Source organism: Hemitrygon akajei, chromosome 2 (genome assembly GCF_048418815.1).
Source record: "Hemitrygon akajei chromosome 2, sHemAka1.3, whole genome shotgun sequence".
NCBI lineage: Eukaryota > Metazoa > Chordata > Chondrichthyes > Myliobatiformes > Dasyatidae > Hemitrygon > Hemitrygon akajei.
The window spans coordinates 151446912-151467124 of record NC_133125.1 but is presented as its reverse complement, the minus strand read 5'-3'; the positions used below and the strand labels follow the sequence as shown (position 1 = coordinate 151467124).

The following is a 20213-nucleotide window of genomic DNA, read 5'->3' as shown; positions in this document are numbered from 1 at the left end:
TGCCGGTGACTGGTGGTGTTCCGTAGGGGTCTGTGTTGGACCTGATTCTTTTTACATTATATTTCAATGATTTGGATGATGGAATTGATGGCTTTGTTGCAGAGTTTACAGATGATATGAAGATAGGTGGAGGGCAGGTAGTTTTGAGGAAATGGAGGAGCTGCAGAAGAACAGATTAGGAGAATGCGTAAGGAAATGCAGATGGAATACTGTGACAGGAAGTGTATGGTCATGCACTTTGGTAAAGAAATGAAATGATGAGAAAATACAAAAAACTGGGGTGCAAAGGGGCTTGAGAGTCCATGTGCTGGGTTCCCTAAAGGTTAGTTTGCAGGCTGAGCCTGTGGTGAGGAAGGCAAATGCAATGTTAGCATTCATTTCAGGAGGGCTAGAATATAAAAGCAAGGATGTAATGTAGAGAACTTATAAAGCACTGGTGAAACCTCACTTGGAGTATTGTGAGCAGTCTTGGGCCCCTTATCTTAGAAAGGATGAGCTGAAACTGGAGAGGGTTCAAAGGAGGTTCATGAAAATGATTCCAGGTTTGAATGGCTTGTCATATGAGGAGCATTTGATGGCTCTGGACCTGTATTTGCTGGAATTCAGAAGAGTGAGGAGTGACCTCATTGAAACTGTTGGCATGGTGAGAGGCCTTAATAGAGTGGATGTGCAGAGGATATTTCCAGTGGTGGGAGAGTCTAACACCAAGGGATGTGGCGAGAGGCGCTATTTTTGAATGGAGGTGAGGAATTTCTTTAGCTAGAGAGTGGTGAATCTGTGGAGTTCTTTGCCACAGGCAGCAGTGGAGGCCAGATCTTTATGCATATTTAAGGCAGAGGTTGATAGATTCTTGATTAGTTAGGGCGTGGAAGGATGCAGGAGCTAGCCAGGAGATTGGGGCTGAGAGGAAAATTGGATCAGTCGTGATGAAATGGTGGAACAGACTCAATGGGCCAAATGATCCTCTATCTTATGGTCTTTTGTTCAATTCCATGACTTTTTCCTTTTTTTCCCCCACAAGATTTCTGTGTTCAATATTTGTGCATCCCTGATTTTCCACACTGAAATCACTTAGCAACATCTGTAAGACATGCAGTTCCCTCCCTCTGCCCCTGGATTTCCCTTTCATACTTTAAGACAAAATAAAATACAAGAAATTCTGCAGATGATGGAGATCTAGAGTAACACACAAAATACTGTAAGAACTCAGCAGGTCAAGTAGCATGTATAGAGAGGAAAAAACGATCTCAGCTTTATCACTCTCCATAGATGTTGCCTGACCTGTTGAGTTCCTATTGCATTTTGTATGTGTACATAAATTAAGACTTACTTCCTGTCACTTATCCAAGTATCTGCTACAGATTATTATTGTTTAACGTGGCATGATATATTTTGATTTGTTAACAGTGTTGCACATGCTGATGATGTATATAAGTGCTGTAGATGCACTGAGATGTCCTTGGCTATCAAATGGGATTCAAGCCAATGACTTCTTTAGTAACAAGTTAATTTGAGTACAGGTTATCTCAAAGGAAGGTCATCCTTTCAGTGCTGTTTTGATGCACTACCACAACAGGCAGTTGTTTAAAATGGACTGTCTAAATTACTTCCTTAATGCTTCCTTATCTAATTATATATATTTCTTTCCAGACACTGAATGGATCGCTGACACTAGAATTAGTAAATGAGAAATACTGGAAGGTCAGCAAGCCCCTTGAGCTTTATTATGCACCAACTAAGGAACAAAAGTAAATAGAGGACAAGGACCAAAACAAAATTGCTTGCTTATTCTTTCCATCTGTTCGCCACAAAAAAGACTGGCTTTGAGGAGTGCAGAAGAGACCGTGTTGAATCCTGGGAGATAAGGGCCTGAAATTGGTCCTTGATGCAAGACTCACAAGAGGCCCGTATTTCAATTTAGGTTGGGGTATAGAATAAATCGGAACTGTTGTCAACCATTGCTTTTGTGTAATCTAGTGCTCTTGTGCAATTTGTGTTTGTGAGTTGGGTGTTGCATTTTCAGGTTTGACCTTCCTTCTGTTGTGATCAATTGACCATCATGATGTAAGTAGGTGCTGCCAGAAGCCATTTGGCATTCTTGATCCTCGTACCAGAGAGAATTGACGTGCATTTAGTATCATCCAGAAAGCTCAATAGTTTGAATGGCATATTGCCATGTACGAGTCTGAGTAACTGAGAAGGGGGTAACAAAAGTCACCTGAATATCTGGATAAAGTTAGTGGATTAATGTTTCAAATAATTTATATGTTATGTTTTAATGTTTGTCATTATTCCCTCCAGTCTTTTTCTCCTTCATTTTGTTCCCATAATCCCATTTATGGGAATAAAGCATGAACTAATGGGTTTGAATAAAGTGCCTTAGCCGCTTGGCCTACATGTTAGATTTCCATTGTTCACCTGTACCTACTTCTGTTTTCTTCTTACAATTTTTAAAAATTGGTATTTGGGAAAGAATGCTGTACAGTGAAGAAAGAAATTTAATGTATTAAGGAGCTGGGACAAAGTTTCCAATGCAGTGAACTGATTGAACTGCAGGATTGTTTGCAGAATTTGCCACTGTTGCCTAAATTGATGCATACTTGCTTAGCCCTGTTATGTCATACTAGAAAATGTAATTAAGAGTGAGCTTAATTGCCTATCACTTTTAATGTTGCCATTATGAACTAGCTAACTGTTGCACAAATTTTGTATTGTGATGAGAGGAAGGACAATTTTTAAATCTGGAAAACATCGGATGAGTTTTGGTTTTTAATAGGAAAATACGTTTGAAGTATTCATTCTCTGCAAATATATATTTCAATATGTACTTTTACTCTCTTAAATCTACTGGCTTAGGGGAGCCATCAAAGTAATAGTCCAAGGCGAGACTTAATCAGTAACTCATGGACCAATGGTATAACATTTGAACCTTGAGTCTAAGCTTGTACCCACCCTGTCGCATGGGATACTGGTCGAACTGGGATCCCTCTTCCAACCCATGACCAACCATAGGGCCATTACTGCTGCCTTGGCAAATATTTAATATGCTAATGTACAAAAAGATCAAGACTGCTTTGTTACTGAATAACCTGGATCTCTGCTGAAAGTTTGACTATTATGTGCATTTAGCGATATTAGATTTGTACTGTTTTTTAAGCTATGTAACAGTTTGGACTGTTGTATAATATACCTAAATGGATTTGGATAAAACATTGTGTACATGCTCAGAAGAAAAGAAGATATACAACTTTATATTGTTGATTGATTGAACTAAAGGCAATGGAAGTTGGTGAATGTGGACTTGGCAGTAGCATTTTGAAATGACAGCATGTAGCTGAATTCAGGACTTAGCTCCTGATGCAATAAGCAAGCATCTGTTGGCATAGGAGTTACCTGGATCTCATCAATACCCCATTGTGGTTTGCACAATACTCCTGAGCAGATGCTGCACAAATCAGTTTAATAAAAGTTGGAATAAATATCTTACTGTTGTAGATCTGCTTATGAGAAGTAAACCTTCTTACAGCATTGTATGTGTCATCATACCTTGTACTGTCCAGGAATAAAATATATCTTGGTTCAAAAAAGATGCCACATTTATCCACTCACTTACCATTGTTAACAGAGTGCAAAATGCTTGACCCGCATCTCCAGACTCTGGGAAACCAGGGCTGGTTCCTGAAAACCTCTTGTGAACTGTGGTGAGCTTTACCAACCTAAATAAGGTACAGTATGAATATTTATCTTTTAAAAACAAGTTGCAGTGCAGCCATTTGACTGGAAGATAGTGCTAAATTATGTTAGGAATGTTGGCCTTGTGCTTCTGTTATCCTCCTGCTCTGGGTTGGATAAAAGGGAAAATTTAGTGAGATATGTTAGACCCCAGATGAAGCTTTTTGGACCTGTTCATAGTCTCCTTAAATCAGACATGTCACAGAAATTTAGATTGTTTTATGTATGTTAATTTGTCAAGATTTTAGTGATTGGTTACAGTTTAGATTCTGCTGATGCACCACTTTTTGTTCTTCATCAGTTATGTACGAGTTGAGCCAGTTGTGTCTCGTCACAGTTGGTACAGATGATCCAAGGATAAGACACATCAGGCCATTTAGTTCCTGTCAAGAACATTGACTGACCTGCAGTTTTAAATTGTTTAGTACAAAAGCCCTTGGGGTTAACTAACTTATGCTACCTACTATTTAAGCTTAATTAAACCTGGCCTGAGTGAGAAGGTGAGAAGTGATGGGGAGAAATGTCAGAAGTGCAAAGGCCACCTTAGTTTATTATTCAGAATAAGGCAGGGGGAGAAAAGGCTTGCGCCAAGCTGGGATTTAAGTACTACAACCCAGAGATTTTTTTGTAAGAACAATATAAAATTCAAAGAAGTGGAAAGAAATACTGATTTATAAGATAAAGGAAAATTCAATGTTAGATAAAATATTACAAAGAAAGGAATAGATCTTTTTTAGAGATGTACACAATAATCTATGTATGGCTCCATTGTTTTTGTTTGTGTTTGTCACACAGTAATGAAAAAGCCTCTTCAGGTACTTGAGTCCAGACCGACTATCCAGTACCCATTTACAATAATTCCATTTTATAATAAACTCCTTCCCACTCACCATTCTGCAGATAATTCTCAAAGGTTCTGATATAACCTTTAATCATCTTTGGGATGTGGGAAGAAACTTGAGCTCCCCGTGTCATGATGAATGTGCAATCTCCACTGACGGCACTCAATCAGGATTGAACTTGGGTCTCGACCTGTGAGGCAGCACCTCTACCAGTTGGAACTCCAAGTCTAATGAAAGTGAAGGATAATGTAGGAATTGCAGATACTAGAATGTAAAACAGAAAACTGCCTACTGGAGGAATTCAGCAGGTTGAGTATCATCTGTGGGGGAAGAAGAGGAATTGTTAACCATTCTGGTTGAAGCTGCACAGGGTGAATGCTAAGTTTTGGAAGTAATAAGTATACTGTATATAATAAAACACACTGACATCCCCTCTGCATCTACTTCCAAGCACCTTAAAACTATGCCCTGTTGTGTTAGCCATTTCAGCCCTGGGATAAGGAGATCATTCTGAGCACTTGTGTGATAGAGGATTTGCTGATCAATGGGCTGTTCCCAGTGACATGGACTTAGTGTGCTACTGGAGGATGGTCTATTTGGTGAAAGCTGCTCTTTGTTCTACCTGCACAGAGATGTCCATAGAGGAATGCTGCCATGTTCCAGGCTGAGGGACACCTTGAAGCCCAGTGCAGCTACTGCAAAATCTCAGTGGGGGGAGGATCGCAGTGTAGGGTTCTGCTACTGGTCAGGGAGGGGCCAGGTTGGGTGCCGAAGCCCCTAAATTATTGTAGTGTTGTACCACCCCAGGGGGCAATTAGTGGCAAGAGTCAAGTTCATTTATTATCAAAGCATTTATACATTATACAACCTTGAGATTCATCTCCTATGTGGCAGCCATGAAACAACCCTCCCTGAAAAAAACATTAAAAAGACCGTCAAACACCCAATGTGCCGAGGGGGAAAAAATCATGAAAACAATAAACACAAGCAAATAGTGTTCTATAAAGAGAGTCTGTCCGTAGACCCTTAGTTCAGCACAGAACAGGGCAGGGCAGCACACACTGGTCTCAACACCCAGACCTTTTCAGTCTGGCCTGGTGCCTAAAATGTCATCCAAGCATCAGTTTCCGTCACTTTGGTATGCTCTAGGGTCTGGACTCTTAAATTCAGCCTGTACCCGATCTTTCCCATTCTGCTGCTGCTTAAATCCATCAAATCTAGGGTCTTTCTCGCTCTCAGCAACAGGCTTGCTGTTCCACGTCGACTTGGTTCTGCCACTTTGAATTGACTCCAAGTCAAACGGCCTGTAATGTCCGTTTGGACTTGGAGTCAATTCAAAGCATGATTCAGCAATTCAGCATGATCATTTGCTAAAAAGAAGGAATAACAAAGTATTTTGTTGATTCCCTTGTTTCATCAGCCCCCAACCAGATGTTGCTGAGATTTACCTGGACCATCTTAAAGCGGACTTACTGGTCTTAAGAAATGTAATTGAACATATTGTCTCTGAAGTAAGAATAAAGAAACATTGGATGGTTTATTCTTGTAAGTAATGTTTTACTATGAATAAAGTTTATTTTGGGCAAACATAGAAACCTCCAACAGGTCTCCCTTCAGCTTTTGCTCCAGAGAAGAAAACTCAAGATTGCCCATCCTGTCCTGAGAGCTCACACTCTCTAATCCAGGAGGCATTGGGGAGCACCAGACACTAGATGTCCCCAACAGGGATAGGATATTAGTGAGGAGGGATGAATGGACAAGCAAATCCTTCAGAAAGCAGAGAGTGTGGGGGATGGGGGCAGAGTGAAGTAAAGATGTGTTTGATGGTAGGATCCCATTGGAGATGGCAGAAGTTGTGAAAAATGATGTGTTGGATGTGGAGGCTCATGGGGTGACAAGGAGACGGTAAGATGAAATCCATCCCAATTAAGACCATAAGATATGGAAGGAGAAGTAGGCCATTCAGTCCATCAAGTCTGCTCCACAATTCAATCATGGGCTGATCTAATTCTTCCAGTCATCCCCATTCCCCTGCCTTCACCCCATACCTTTTGATGCCCTGGCTAATCAAGAACCTATCTATCTCTGCCTTAAATACACCCAATGGCTTGGCCTCCACAGCCACTTGTGGCAACAAATACCACCCTCTGACTAAAGTAATTTCTCTGCATCTCAGTTCTAACTGGACGTCCTTCAATCCTGAAGTCATGCCCTCTTGTCCTAGAATCCCCTGCCATGGGAAATAACTTTGCCGTATCTAATCCGTTCAGGCCTTTTAACATTCGGAATGTTTCTATGAGATTCTTCCCTCAGGTGTTCCTCATACAGTAACCCTTTCATTCCTGGAATCATTCTCGTAAATCTTCTCAAACCCTCTCGAATATCAGTATATCCTTTCTAAAGTAAGGAGCCCAAAACTGCACACAGTACTCCAAGTGTGGTCTGATGAGTGCCCTATAGAGCCACAACATCACCTCCCTGCTCTTATATTCTGTACCTCTAGAAATGAATGCCAACATTGCATTCACCTTCTTTACCACTGACTCAACCTAGAGGTTAACCTTTAGGCTATCTTGCACAAGGACTCTGGTGTGCAGATGTCCGGGAGATAGAGGAGATGCAGTGAGAGCAGCATCAATGGTGGAGGAAGGGAAACCCGTTCTTTGAAGAAGGAAGATATCTCCAATGACCTGGAATGGAAAGACTGGGGCCAGATGCTGCAGAGACAAAGGAACTGAGAAAAGGGAATGGCGTTTTTACAGGAGATGGTGGGAAGAGATACGGTCAAGATAGAGGTGGGAAATTGTATGTTTATAAAAGATGTCATTAGACAGTTTGTCTCCAGAGATGGAGAGATTGAGAAAGGGGAGAGAGGAGTCAGAAATGGATCAAGTGAATTTAAGGACAGTGTGGAAAGGCAAAGTTGATGAAATTGATGAGCTCAGCAAGGGTGCATAAGTAGCACCAATGTGGTCGTCAATGTAGCAGAAGAAAAGTTGGGGAGAATTTCCAGTGAATGCTTGGAACATAGACTGTTCGACATAGCTGATGGAAAGGCAAGCATAGTTGGGGGCCATGAGGGTGTCCATGGATTCCCCTTGAGTTTGGAGAAAGTTGAAGGTGAGGACCAGTTCTGCCAGATGAAGATAGAGGGAAACTGAGTGGGTCTTTTGTTGAGAAAGACGTGGAGAGCTTTAAGGCCTTCTTGATGGGGATAGAAGTGTATGATGACTGGACATCCATGGTGACCACCAGGCCTCTGCAAGGAAGATGTCAGTCAACCACATTACCACAGCACCTGGTTTGTCTCTCGGTTTGATGGTAAGGTGTGGATGAATGCAGAGGGCAGTGCATTCAGAGGGAGTAAGGTTCGAGGAGGTGGGAGGTTGATCCAAGCTGGTTGATGTCTCATCAGAAATTTGAGATGAAAAGACTCAGAGCAGGCGGGGCAGGGTGTCCAGAAAGAAAATGATAGTCCCAGACGGGAGAAAGGGTCACAGATGCGGCGAGGGGAATTCTTGCCAAAAAAAGTGGGCTAGGAGGCAGAGCTGACGGAAGAAGAGCTCAGAGCTGTGGCAAGTGCGGAATTGACTGAGATTTGGGCGAAGCGGTACGAAGATAAGGCTAAGGACAGAACGTTCCTCCTCAGAGACGGGAAGGTTGGAGGGAATGGTGAAGACACGGCGGGGATTAGAGTTGGGATCAGAAAGGGAGGAAGAGTTGGTGGCATCAGAGGAGAGACGAAGGTTCGGATGTTCGGGGAAAGGGGGTGGGGGAGCAAAGGTGGAGGCTCCGAGGACCCAAAGTGTGACGATGGAGCCTGGGAGACCCGGGGTTGCGGAGTGGTAGTTAGGAGAGGGGTGCCCGGGGGCCCACAGGCAGCGAGGAAAGTCTCGGCGGGGAGGTGCTGGTAGGCGAAATCGGCGCTGGAGCCGCAGAGAGAGGCTACGTAATTCGCGGTTTGAAGGCGTCCGGGGTCGTTGGGGCCGCAGATGGCGATAATAGGATCAGCGGCCTGGAACCGTCGGAACCAGAATTTGAGATGGCGGCTTTCGCGGTCTGGAAGCGTCCAGGGCCGTCGGAATCGCAGTTGGAGACGGCGGGATCCACGCTTATGAAATTCTTCATCTATTAATGGAAACTATTGCAGATACACTGACGAGTTGTTTAGGATGAACCTGCTATGGACTGTTCATGGATTCTTTAAATGGAGCTGATGCTTGCTTTCCTAATTCCATACTGCTCCTGAAAACTTGTCAAAAATTCTCACTATTTTGCACTAGGTATTTGTTTATTGTAACTTACAATAATTGTTTACGTCTTACACTTTATCAATGTCACAAAACAACAAACTTCACGTCATTCGTCTGTGATAATAAACCTGATTTTCATTGTCCAGACTTTTAAGTGTTCTGAAATGATGATTTCTAATGCAATAGCACCCACTATTGGATGCAGAGTGAATTACAACTCAAAATGGATGAAGAAAGATTAAGGCAGCAGGATAGTATACTTAGAAACAAGAGAAAATCTACAGATGCTGGAATCCAAGCAACACACACAAAATGCTGGAGGAACTTAGCAGGCCAGGCAGCATCTATGAAAAAGAACAGCTGTCGTTTTGGGCCAAGGCCCTTCATCAGGACTGGTACTTAGGCTTGATTGCCACACCATGAGGCTGGAACATTGGTGCAACTAGTAGAGATGCTACCAAAGACTTGGACTCAATCCCATCCTCCAGCGCTGTCTGTCGTATGCACCTTCTCCCTGTGACACACAGAGGTTTCCCTCAGATACTCTGGTTTTCTCCTACGTGTGTGGGTTGGTCAAGTTAATTGACCACTAAATTGCGTAGTTGAGGGATAGGATCTGGGGGCATTCATGAGAATGTTGAGAGAATAAAATGGGATGAATGTCAATGGATGATCTTAGTGGGATGAAAGCCAGATCCTGTACTAAATCATTATTAAACTCCTCTGTTTGCTTGTCTCTCTTTCTCTCCAAATTCCTTGTTAGTGTGAAATCAAAACAAATGTAATTTCTTAATGGGGGAATGATTTTCTTTTAAATGGCAAAAACTGGAAATCTGAAACAAAATCAGAAAATTCTGGAAACACTCTGAAGGTCAGTCAGCATCTGTGGAGAGAGAAGCAACAAACATTTCAAGTTAGCTGCCCTTAGTCAGAATTGGACTGAAATCCTACTACTGAGTGGAACTGCTTAAGGGCTGGCATTCCTGAAAGAGAAACAGCAGTGAAATCAACAGTAAGTGAAAACAGCAAGACAATCCTAAATTGTCATGGAACTATTAAGTTAGGCTTCTTTAAGAATAAATGTGGTGGTACTTCCACCTCTTTCACCCTCTTTCATTCTCTTGTCCTCAACTTCACAGGTAGACAGGAGTGTGAAGAAAGGCATTTGGTACTGGCATTCATAATCCACGCCACTGAGTATAAAAACTGGGATGTTATGTTGCAGTTGTACAAGATGCTGCTGAGGTCACATCAGAATTATTGTATTCACGTTTGATGCCATTAAGCTGGAAAAAAGTACAGAGGAGTTTTACGGAGGTGTTCTCGAGACAGTGCTATGGGGAAAGGTTGAGCAGGTTTGGACTTTATACATTGCAACATAGGAGATTGAGTGGTGATCTTTACAAATGTATAGTATCATGAGAGGCATAGATTTGTTTTCTCATTGTGGGGCAGTCAAGAACTTGATGGCATGGGTTTAAGGTGTGGGGGGGGGGCAATTTAATAGGAACCTGAGGGGTGGTCAGTATATGGAATGAGATGCTAGAAGAAGTGGTTGAGGCAAGTCCATTAGGAACATTTATAAGACAGGTACATGGATAAGGGAGGCTTAGAGGATATTGGCAAACAGGACTAGCTGAGATGGGAATCCTGGTCAATATGGATGAGATGGGCTGAAGACCCTTGCTATCCCTTGAGAGAAACCACTTTCCTTCATCTGTCTTATCATTCTACCAAAGATAGGGGCCTTCTGAGTTGCAGATGACCTGACCTAAGGAAATCTTTGGTAAATTCCCCCATACATTTTAAAATCACTTTCAATATGATAATCATGAAATGTTTTGTGATGTGCATTAATGATTGGATTCAGTATATATTCGATTAGATTAACTAAAGGTGATCGAATGTGATGGAAGAATGATAGTGAATGTATTTATTGTGATGACAGTGCCGGTGTTGTAGTGGCAACTGCATCAGACTTTGGAGTGAGAGGTCCCAGGTTTGCATCTGGCCGGCCCCTTGCATGAGTTCTATTTGTGCTGTGTTGAGTGTTGAGCCAGCAACTTGGCCTTGTAAAACAGAAAAACACTAAGGAAATGGCAAGGTCACCGCCTGATATGCCAAATTGTCACAGGGAAGAACTATTTGTAGTGATAGAGTAGATCGAGAAAGTGGCCATTTCTGAGTTGGAAAGATTTGCACCGGCACATTTTGCCCCCTCCATTCAGCCTCACCTTCACTCGTCTCTCTGGTCTTTTACCATAAATTTTACAAGGAAAAGTGTTGATAATAATGTATTTAGTTGTATTCTTAGTTTTGTTTGCCACCAGTAAGTAGTCAGCGGACTTCACCAGTGCCACCTTAAGCCAGGGGTCATCGAGATCAGATGGACTACACCTCAGCAATCTGGAAGATTGTGGAAGCATTAGTGATGATCTTTCAAGTCTCACTGAATTTTGGAATGGTTCCAGAGGGCTTGAAAATTGCAAATGCCATTCCACTTGTTAAGAAAGGAGGAAGGCAGGAGAAACAGAATTATAGGCCAGTTAGCCTGATCTCAGTGGTTGGGAAGATGTTAGCATCCAGGTTTCAGGCTACTTGGAGGCACATGATAGAGTAAGTCTAACGCTCTGGGAAAGGTGTCACTACTGATGTAAACCTTTCCCAGGGTGCTACACAGGCCAAAGTCAGCATGGTATCCTTAAAGGGAAACCGTGCCTGAGAAATATGTTGTAATTCTTTGAGGAAATAGCAAGCTGGATAGACACAGGAAAGTCAGTGTGGACGTTGTTTACTTGGATTTTTCAGAAGGACTTTGAGAAGGAGCTGCACCTGATGCCGCTTATTAAGATAAGAGCCCATGGTCCTACAGGAAGGATTCTGGCATGAATAGAAGATTGGCTGACAGGCAGGAGGCAAAGAGTGGGAATAAAGGGGGCATTTTCTGGTTGGCTGCTGGTGAGGAGCAGTTGGTGTTGTGACCACTCTTTATAATATATGATGAAAAATGTCAATGATGTGGATGGCAGAATTGATGACTTAGTGGCCATGTGTAGATGATATGAAGACAGAAGGAAGAGGTTAACCTATGAGGAGTTGCCTCGGACTATACTCTGTGGAATTCAGAAGACTGAGAGGGGATCTTACAGAAAGATACAAATTTTGAAAGGGATAGATAAGATAGAAGTAGGAAAGTTGTTTCTATTAGTAGGTGAGGCTAGAACTAGGGGACATTGCCTCAAGATTCAGGGGAGAAGATTTAGGATGGAGATGAGGAGAAACTGTTTTTTCCCAGAGAGTGGTGAATCTGTGGAATTCTCTGCCCAGGGAAGCAGTTGAGGCTTCTTCACTAAATATATTTAAGATACAGTTAGATAGATTTTTACATAGTAAAGGAATTAAGGATTACGGGAAAAGGCAGGTAGATGGAGCTGAGTTTACGGACAGATCCTGCTCTTATTTCTTATGTTCTTATGAAGGTAGTTTTGAAGAAGCAAGGGATCTGCAGAAAGACTTAGACAGATTAGGAGAATGGACAAATAAGTGGCAGATGGAATATAGTGCAGGCAAGTGTATGGTCATGCACTTTGTAGAAGGAATAAAGGCACAGGCTATTTTCTAAATGGGAGAAAAGCCAAAAATCACAGGTGCAAAGGGACTTGGCAGTCCTCATGTGAGTTTCCCTAAAGCTTTACTTGCAGGATGAGTTGCTTGTAAGGAAGGCAAATGGAAGGTGAGCATTCATTTCAAGAGGACTAGAATATAAAAGCAAGGATGTAATGTTGAGACTTTATAAGGCATTGGTCAAACCGCACAAAGTATTGTCACCAGCTTTGAGATCCTTATATGTGCTGGCATTGGAGAGTGTCCAGATGAAGAATGATTCCAGGAATGAAAGGGTTAGTGTACGAGGAATATTTGATGGCTTTGGACCTTCGTTCACTGAGTGTAGAACAATGAGAGAGGACCTTATTGAAACCTATCGAGTATTGAAGGGCCTAGATAGAATGGATGTGGAGAGGATGCTTCCTGTAGTGTGGGAGTCTAGGACCAGAGGGCAATGCCTCAGAATAGAGGGACAGTCATGTAATACAGAAATAATGAGGAATCTCTTTACCCAGAGGGTGGTGAATCTGTGGAATTCATTGCCACAGATGGCTGTGGAAGTCAAGTCATTGGATATATTTAAAGCGGAGGTTGATAGGTTCTTGATTAGTCAGGGCTTATTAGTGGAAGGTTATGGGCAGAACACAGGAGAATGGGGTTGACAGGGATAATAAATCGACCATGATGCAATCGCAGAGCAGTCTGATGGGCTGAGTGGCTTAATTTGGTGCCTCTGTCCTATTTATTTGTTGAGTTACAGTGCAGAAAAGGCCCTTGCAGCCCTTTGAGCCGAGCTGCCCAGCAGTCCCCTGATTTAACCCTCGCCTAATCACAGGATGGTTTAAAAGGACCAATTAAACTACCAACCGGTCGGACTTCAGACTGTGGGAGGAACCCGGAGCACTCAGAGGAAACCCACACAGTCACAGGGTGAATGTACAATCTCCTTACAGGGAGTGGTGGGAACTGAACCTGGCTCGCTGGTACGGTAAAGCGTTGTGCTAAACACTACACTACCATGCTGTAGATGATAGACCAGATGGTCTAATGAAACCTCTCTGCTCTATATTCTATGTTGGCTAAGAAGGAAAATTAGTATATAAGAAGAAATTTCCAGAAATACCTGCAGGTTAAGTTGCATCCACGAAAAGAAGAACAGGGTTAACATTTCAGGTCCAAAGTCTTTCCCCAACTCGGTTTCTCTCTCCACAGATGTTGCCTGACCAGCTGGGTGTTTCCATAATTTTCCCTTTTTATTGCAGATTTTTTACATCCGCAGGATTTTGCATTGATTTTCAAATGCATTTTTGATAACATTGACTCTTGAAAACCTGTAGACATAACTTGTAAGATAATTTCATATACGATAAAGAATTACTGTAGTTTGAGTGAAAATAAAACATAACATTTGAGAAATTGGAGCAGTTAAGTCCCCTAGATCTAATGAATTTCTTCTTGTGGTTATTAAACAAGTAGCTATGGAGACAATGAGTGCACTGGCCATTGTCTTACAAACTTCCATATGTTCTGGCAGGCTTTCCACAGGTTGGAAAGTACCAATTGTAACCCCACTGTTTAGGGAATGAGGGAGAGAGAAAATGGGGATCTCTGAAGATGTAAAGTTGACTCACCAGGACATTGCTCGAATTGGAAGACCACGGAGAAACAGGCTGGGCTTGACAAGCTAAGGGGTGAAGTGACAGAACTACAGTATATTACAATATGAGAGGTGTGGATGGGGTACAGTATTAGAATCTTTTTCTCTCTGGTAGTTGAGTTCAGTGCAGGGAAGTGGTATTGACGAACTGGACCAGCCATTGACCAGTGGAGCATGCAAGGGCAAGAGCAAGCACTCAGGCTCCCAATGTTCTTATCACACAACATAACATCAACCTGTTTATTCTCCAGTCCCTCACCTTGTGGCACCTTCCTAAATGTATTCCTTCATGATTACAGTTATATAACATAGAAACAGGCCCTTTGGCCCACTACATCTATGCCTGTCCATACTAACCCACTTGCCTAGAATAAATCTATATCTCTCTATGCCTAACTACCTGTCCAAATGCCTTTTAAATATTCCTAATCCAGCCTCCACAGTCTCCTCAAACTGATCTTTGTGCAAAATACTGTATACACCTCTCAGATTCCCTCTTCACCTTACGCCCCTTAGTTTTAGATGTCCCTTCCTTGAGAGACAGACAATTGCTATTTACCCTATCTATGCTTCTCATAATTTTATACGTCCACCCTACCAGCCTCTCCTCATGAGTGAAGCACTTCCTCCAGTAAACACCCAGGCGAATCTCCTCTGCACCTTCTCCAGTGCAATCACATCCTTTCCACTGGCCGGTGACCAGAACTGCAAGCAGTGCTCCATCCCTAGCTCTTGCTGAATACCTTAAGGTTCTTCGTTTAAATTTATCCTGTCTTCTGGGCACTTGGCCATCCAGTGTGCTCGCCTCTGGAAGTCTTGAATTGGGAATATCTTTATTCTCGAACCCTTTGAATCTACCTCTCAAGTGACCCCATACACTCAGAGTGGCCTCTTTATTCGAAGCAGGATAAATTGTCCACTGAGTGTATTTCTGTACGTTTGTGGTCTTCTGCTGCTGTAGCTCGTCCACTTCAGGATTGGGCATGCTGTGCATTCAGAGACGCTCTTCTGTACACCAGTGTTGCATGGTGATTTCTGGTTCACCCCCTTGCCAGCTTAGACCAATCCAGCCAAAGTCCTCCAACACTTCAAATCAACAAGGCATTTTATGCCCACAGAACTGTCACTCACTGGATTTTTACAGAATTTTGTTTTGCTTTGTACCATTTTCTGTAAACTTTAGAGGCTGCTGTATGTGAAAACAACTGGAGGTCAAAAATCTTTGAGATACTCAAAGCACCCCATCTGGCACCAATCATCAAAGACACTTAGATCACATTTTGCCCCCATTCTGATGTTTGGTCCAGACCACTACTGAACCTCTTGACGATCTCTGCTTCCTTTTACGCTTTGAGTTGCTGCCACGTGATTGGCTGATTAGACGTTTGTATTAATCAGCAGGTGTTCAGGTGTACCTAATAAAATGGCCACTCTCTGTGGCCAGCTTTTTAATTCTTTAAGTGGTTTGGTGCCAAATTTTATTTGATAACCATTTCTGTAAAACACTTTGTGACATTTTACATTGACAAACAAATGCCTGTCTTTATAGTTTGCTAAAGCCCCAAAACATTTTCTTTTCACTTAATAGTGGAAAGAGTTTGTTCAGCTTTACAGGTATAACTCAAACAAACCCCAGTCAGGTGTGACCAGCTTAACGTCGGTTTATCTTTCTCACTGGCACATTTTGTTTCTGGGTAGGAGAGGTGTGAATGGCTTCCCCACAGGACAGACTTGTGCAGTGACATTCCACTTCCAGCACCTTTAGAACACAATCAGATTTATTGTAACTGATTCATGTCACGTGAAACGTGTTGTTTCACAGGAGCAGTAGAGTACAAAGACACCAAATTACTATAAATTACACAAATAACTAGGTTGTGCAATAGAAAAGGAATAGCAAGAAAGTCTGCACGGGAAATCTGATGGCAGAGAGGAAGTAACTGTTCCTGAAAGTTGAGTGTGGCTCTTCTCCTCCCCAGTGTACTCCCGGATGGTGAGGGTCCTTGGTGATGGATGCCACCTTCTTGAGGAAAGCCTTTCGGTGAAGGCCTTGAAGATGGGGAGGGTTTTGCCCATGATGGTGCCTGGCTGAGTCTACCACCACCTGCGGCTTCTCCTGACCCTCTGCACTGGAGACTCCATACTAGTAGATGATAAATTCTCTTCGTGGTACATCATAGGAATTTTTAAGAGCCTTTGGTGCAAGATGGATCTATACAAATGTAGCGTCTGTGCTCCCAATTCACCCCTGTTCACCTAGGGTGAACCGTCGTTGCCCCGCCAAGTGCAATACTTCGGTGTAAATATAGTGTAATTCCCCACCCCCAGTACACGCTCGCAACACAAATATCAGACAATACACCAAAGGCAAGTAAATAATTGCAACTTTATAATTATTTCTTAGTGATGGGTTAGTAGAAACAGATAACCTAAAGGCGCCAAATTTTATCAGTTTGTGCACATAATATTTTGATACTTTGGAGCTCACACCTCTGGTTCCATCCACAACGACCTTCCGAGCCTTTGGCCACCGTCCGAACCGCTGACGTCCAGTATCCGCCGCCCCGGAACCGCTGTCCGCTCCTCACACGTCCATCCTCCTCGCTCGCCTCCCGAAAAAGACCATGAATTCTCACTCAGCTCACAGATACAAGAAAGCATAACAATTCTCCATTGGTTAGGTCCCCCCTTATCTGCAGTTATAACCCAAACACTCCAGATACAGAAACCCATTACAGCATTAAGTAACATTACAGAGAAGCCATTTTTTTATAACAATACAGAGAAGCCATTTTGCTAGCCTGAACAGTTAATGCCACAGTTAATGGTACTGAGACCCCTACACTAACATAGTTGCAAGGATGCTTGATTTAATGTCAGGAATATACATGCATTTTTGAAACAATAACACCTTCAGCTTAGGAAAAGGAGTAGAATATTAAGCCCATTATAACCTACTGACAAGAAGACAATGTTTGCCAAATTATCAATATGAGCTTTCAACATAGTAATCCCATCATACCAGTCCCCACATATTGCCCTGCAGCTCTTTAATACATCTACACTCACACTTGTCCAATAATTCCTCTTTGATTCTTTTACACTGTGGTTAACTTACAGAGTCAAATTAACTTCACAGCTCCAGAGTCCAGAGCTTGCATAATTTCTGTGTTGCCATGTGTGCTTCACTCAGGTCTATGGTTTCCTCCCTCATTCTAACAAGGTGCAGGTTGGTGGATAAATTGGTAAATACCCCTCAGTGTGGGGGCGGAGAGATGGTGGGGAAAAGGGGAGATGGGATTAGTGTAGCCAGGTGCTTTATGGCTGCTCAGGCTTGGTTAGATGAATGGCCTGTTTCCCAACTGCATGACTCCGTGAGTTTTCTTCTAGTACTCTTTTTTATTTCTTTTTCTTTTTAAAATGTTTTAAATTGATTTTTTAATGCATTTCTACAACCACTACAGCAAGTAAAAACTCAACAGCAAAATGAAGTTTAATACAGTGCATAATAAACATATCAATTATATAGTTCAAAATAATAAGGAAATAGCACCCAGAATAAAATCATATAAAGTTAGTATCCTGCCCACCCTCCCATGGAAAGAAAATCTCCAGGCCAACCATCACAAAATTAATTTAAAAAAATTAATTGGAGCATTCAAACCCCCAAAACTGTAAATATAAATAAAAACAAAGAATAATAATTCCTACTACCAAAATTAAAATGAAATTTCAAACAAAAAAAACCATAGAACTTACAAAAAGAAAAAAAAGCTGGAAGTAAGGGATTAAAGAAAATAAACATAATCTAAAGAGGAGTTGTGAAAGTATTCAAGAAAAGGTCCCCACACCTTTTCAAACTTTATTTCCGAGTTGAGAAGTGAGTAGTGATTTTTTTCAAGGTCTAAACAAGAGTTCTTCTAGTACTCTATTCCAGATTCAGTAAGATGGAGTGGAGATTGGTGAGAGATGGATTTAAAGAAACCCTACAGGAATCTTGAAGGGTTTGATGTCCTTGAAGAAGATTGTCAGCATAATGATATTCTGTGATTGTGGTAGGATGAAAGAAAATGGCCCTGCATGGGAAGTCACCAAAGACCTTGGAGGAAATGCAGGTAGGGAAGGAATAGCAGATACCCATTTAGCCCATCGAGCTGAACCAATTGTTTGGAATATCTAAGCTCATGTACTCCATGTAATCTTTTTTCATGTAGGTAGCTAATTTTCTCTTGAAATTCACCATTGAATCTGTCTCCTACATTCCTTTAGGTAACAATTTTTGTAAATTCCAAATGAAACCAAGTTTAAGCATTTCCCTCCATCTCCAACACCATGCTGATGTAATAGTTCTCCCAACAGTTGAAGAAACCATCCTTCATTAACATCTCGCATATTTTTGCATACTGATGTTGAGCAAGAAAGCACGACCATCATCAGTGACCCCCCTCCTTCCAGGCCATGTTACTATCATCGGGCAAGAGGTACAAGAGCCTTAGGTCCCACACCACCAGATTCATAAACAGTTATTACCCTACAATCATCAAGCTTCTAAACTCAACATGGATATCCACTCAATACAATTCTATAAGACCATAATGCATAAGAGTGGAAGAAGGCAATTCGGCCCATCAATTCCCCTCTGCCATTCAATCATGAGACCACACTTGGAGTATTGTGTGCAGTTCTGGGCTCCTTATTTTACAAACAATATACTGACATTGGAGAGGGTACAGAGAAGATTCACGAGAATGATTCCAGGACTGAAAAGGTTACCGTATGAGGAATGTCTGGCAGCTCTTGGGCTGTATTCCCTGGAGTTCAGGAGAATGAGGGGGGTGGGGGATCTTTCAGAAACATTCTGAATGTTAAAAGGCCTGAACAGATTAGATATGACAAAGTTATTTCCCATGGTAGGGGATTCTAGGACAAGAGGCCACGACTTCAGGATTGCAGGATGTCATTTTAGAACTGAGATGCGGAGAAATTACTTTAGTCAGAAGGTGCTAAATCTGTGGAATTTGCTGCCATGAGCAGCTGTGGAGGCCAAATTATTGAGTGATTTAAGGCAGAGATAGATAGGGTCTTGATTATTCAGGGCATTAAAGGAAAACAGGGGAGTGGGGATGACTGGAAGAATTGGATCAGCCATGATTGAATGGTGGAGTAGACTCGACGGGCCGAATGGCCTACTTCTGCTCCTATATCTTATGATACAAGACTTTTACACAGTAATTTTATGTATTGCACTGTACTACTGCTGCAAAAGCAACTCATAACATGTGAGTGATGCCAGATTCTGATATGGGTCTCTATTGTGGACTGAAAGTGGGAAGGGGGCAGGGAGAGGGGAATCATGGTGGAAAATGGGGAAGAGAGAGGGCAGGGAGCAAGAATCACCAGAAAGGCATTCTGTACTAACCAATTCACCAATTGTTTGGAATCAAATGACTTTGTCTAGTGTCTCAGGGCTGGGTGTGTGTGCACCACCCACCACCCTGGTGCTCATTCTCCACCACCTGCCCCACACCCCTCCCGCAGCATCCCACCCTCGCCATTCCTAACGTTTTTTGCTCCTGCCAGATTTACAAACTGACTCTCCATTCCACATTGACAAAAACAGTACTGTGCAAAAGTCTTAGACACCCTAGCTATACATATGTGTATGTGTGAATGTGCGTGTGTGTGCCTGAGACTTTTGCACAGTATTATACATTGTTAGTGCAAAATGATGACGACGTTACTATATCAAAGTAATGATTAGGGCTCAAAAATGAAATGATTGAAAGTAAGTAGCTATTCCTCAATCAGGTGCAGAGAGAGATGTGATGGAGGCAGATACAGAAAGGGCAGGTGGACCTAGCTGGGTGAGAAGGAAGGGTAAAGGTTGTAGACAGCTACTGGACAGAGATGAGAAGGACCACGAAGGGTTACCTGTGCTGGAATGTAATAAGTACAGAGGTGAGACTGAGAGCCATTATGGAAGAGGTGTATGGCAGATGGTACAATGACCACAAGGGCCTGGGCTGGGTTGGCATTGTAGGCAGGGGAGTGGGGTTGAAACCAGTGCGTAGAATGTATGTGTAGAAGGAAAAATGGCAATTATGTTATCTCCCAATGTGAAGA

General features: G+C 42.3%; 1 protein-coding gene across 2 annotated transcripts in view; it reads left to right on the top strand.

The window, feature by feature from the left end:
* Window positions 1-3587, top strand: part of LOC140716894 (E3 ubiquitin-protein ligase RING2-A-like) — a 43199-nt gene extending 39612 nt beyond the window's left edge. For both annotated transcript variants that reach the window (XM_073029971.1, XM_073029961.1), the window contains exon 7: window positions 1651-3587. In XM_073029971.1, the coding sequence (XP_072886072.1) occupies window positions 1651-1752 (102 nt within the window). In that variant the 3' untranslated portion in view covers window positions 1753-3587. The remainder of the gene's footprint in view (window positions 1-1650) is intronic.
* Window positions 3588-20213: the final 16626 nt, after the last annotated feature.